Source organism: Rhagoletis zephyria, unplaced genomic scaffold, assembly GCF_001687245.7.
Source record: "Rhagoletis zephyria isolate East Lansing unplaced genomic scaffold, Rhagoletis_zephyria_1.1 Rzeph_scaffold_80632, whole genome shotgun sequence".
NCBI lineage: Eukaryota > Metazoa > Arthropoda > Insecta > Diptera > Tephritidae > Rhagoletis > Rhagoletis zephyria.
In genome coordinates this window covers 1-1,105 of record NW_016237680.1, presented here as the reverse complement: position 1 = coordinate 1,105, position 1,105 = coordinate 1, and the positions used below count along the sequence as shown (strand labels likewise).

Here is a 1,105-nt window from a genome sequence, read left to right as displayed (position 1 = left end):
TTAATAAACGTTGTATTTATTGCAGTGTTTCACTGCTAAAATCACAATTTGTTGTCACACATTTCAAATGCATAGGTCACAAGCACATATCACAATCATTAATTTACTCCTGTTTACTGCCACCTTTGTTGGCCTCTTCAAACATGCGCTTGATCTGCGCCTTGTAAAAGTCGTTCACTTCCTTTCGCTTCATCTTCATGGCCGCCGTCAAACTAAAGAGGAGGAAAAAGAGGAACATGATTATCTAAAACAGAACAAAGTATCATCCGCTTACAAGTTATCCGGCGTCCACTCTTCAGGCACCAGCGTGATCACCGTGGGCACTTCCTTCGGGGCAAAGGACGCCCGCCTACAGGTGTCCCGTATTGAGTCGAGAACTTGCCCCTTCACCTGGTCATCCTCACAAAGCTGCTCAAAACTGAGGCTCTTTGGCTTGACCAGTTTCTCCGCCAGTTCTACCAGGGCCCTTCGATTTGGGGAGACCAGGGCGGTGACGTAATTGCTGAACGGATCAGTGCACACGCAGACGCTCTCCACAAAGGGCGTGGCACGGAGGGCAGACTCAATCTTGCCCAGCGAGACAAACTCACCGTTGGCCAGCTTCTGCAGGTCCTTGCGGCGGTCTAAAAAAGAAACAAAATGTTCTATTTACCCCCAAAACAAGCAAATCAAAAGACTCACCGATAATCTTCAGGCATCCGTTCGGGAGCACCTCACCAATGTCACCCGTCTCAAACCACCTCGTCCCATCGGGGTCAGTCTTGAAGGACTCCGCCGTCTCTTGGGGCATCTTGTAGTAGCCCTTGCTAACCGTCGGTNAATTGGGCAGGTCCGCCGTACTGTACCCTCCCTCAGGCCAGTCCTTCAGGTAGTACTTCACTGAGTGGAAGGGCACTCCAGTGTGGCCGGTAGTGAGGTCGGCCGCCATTTGAATGGTACTTCCGGCGGAGGCCTCCGTGCAGCCGTAAGCATTCAGAACCTTGATGTTCATCAGCGCCTGCACACTTCGGTGTGTCTCCTCGCTGATGGGCGCAGAACCGACGAGCATCGTCCGAAAATGGCCGCCAAACTGCGCATTAATTCGCCGACAGAGCAGTCGATTGAG

The 1,105-nt window shown here is 51.7% G+C and overlaps 1 protein-coding gene across 1 annotated transcript; it reads right to left on the bottom strand.

Moving 5' to 3' along the window:
- Positions 1 to 103: 103 nt before the first annotated feature.
- Positions 104 to 790, bottom strand: LOC108357595 (long-chain-fatty-acid--CoA ligase 3-like). Its single transcript, XM_017608668.1, has 3 exons — positions 682 to 790; positions 275 to 623; positions 104 to 212 (listed from the first exon to the last, which is right to left on the bottom strand). The coding sequence occupies exons 1-3, from the start codon at positions 788 to 790 to the stop codon at positions 104 to 106; spliced, it is 567 nt and encodes a 188-aa protein (XP_017464157.1).
- Positions 791 to 1,105: the final 315 nt, after the last annotated feature.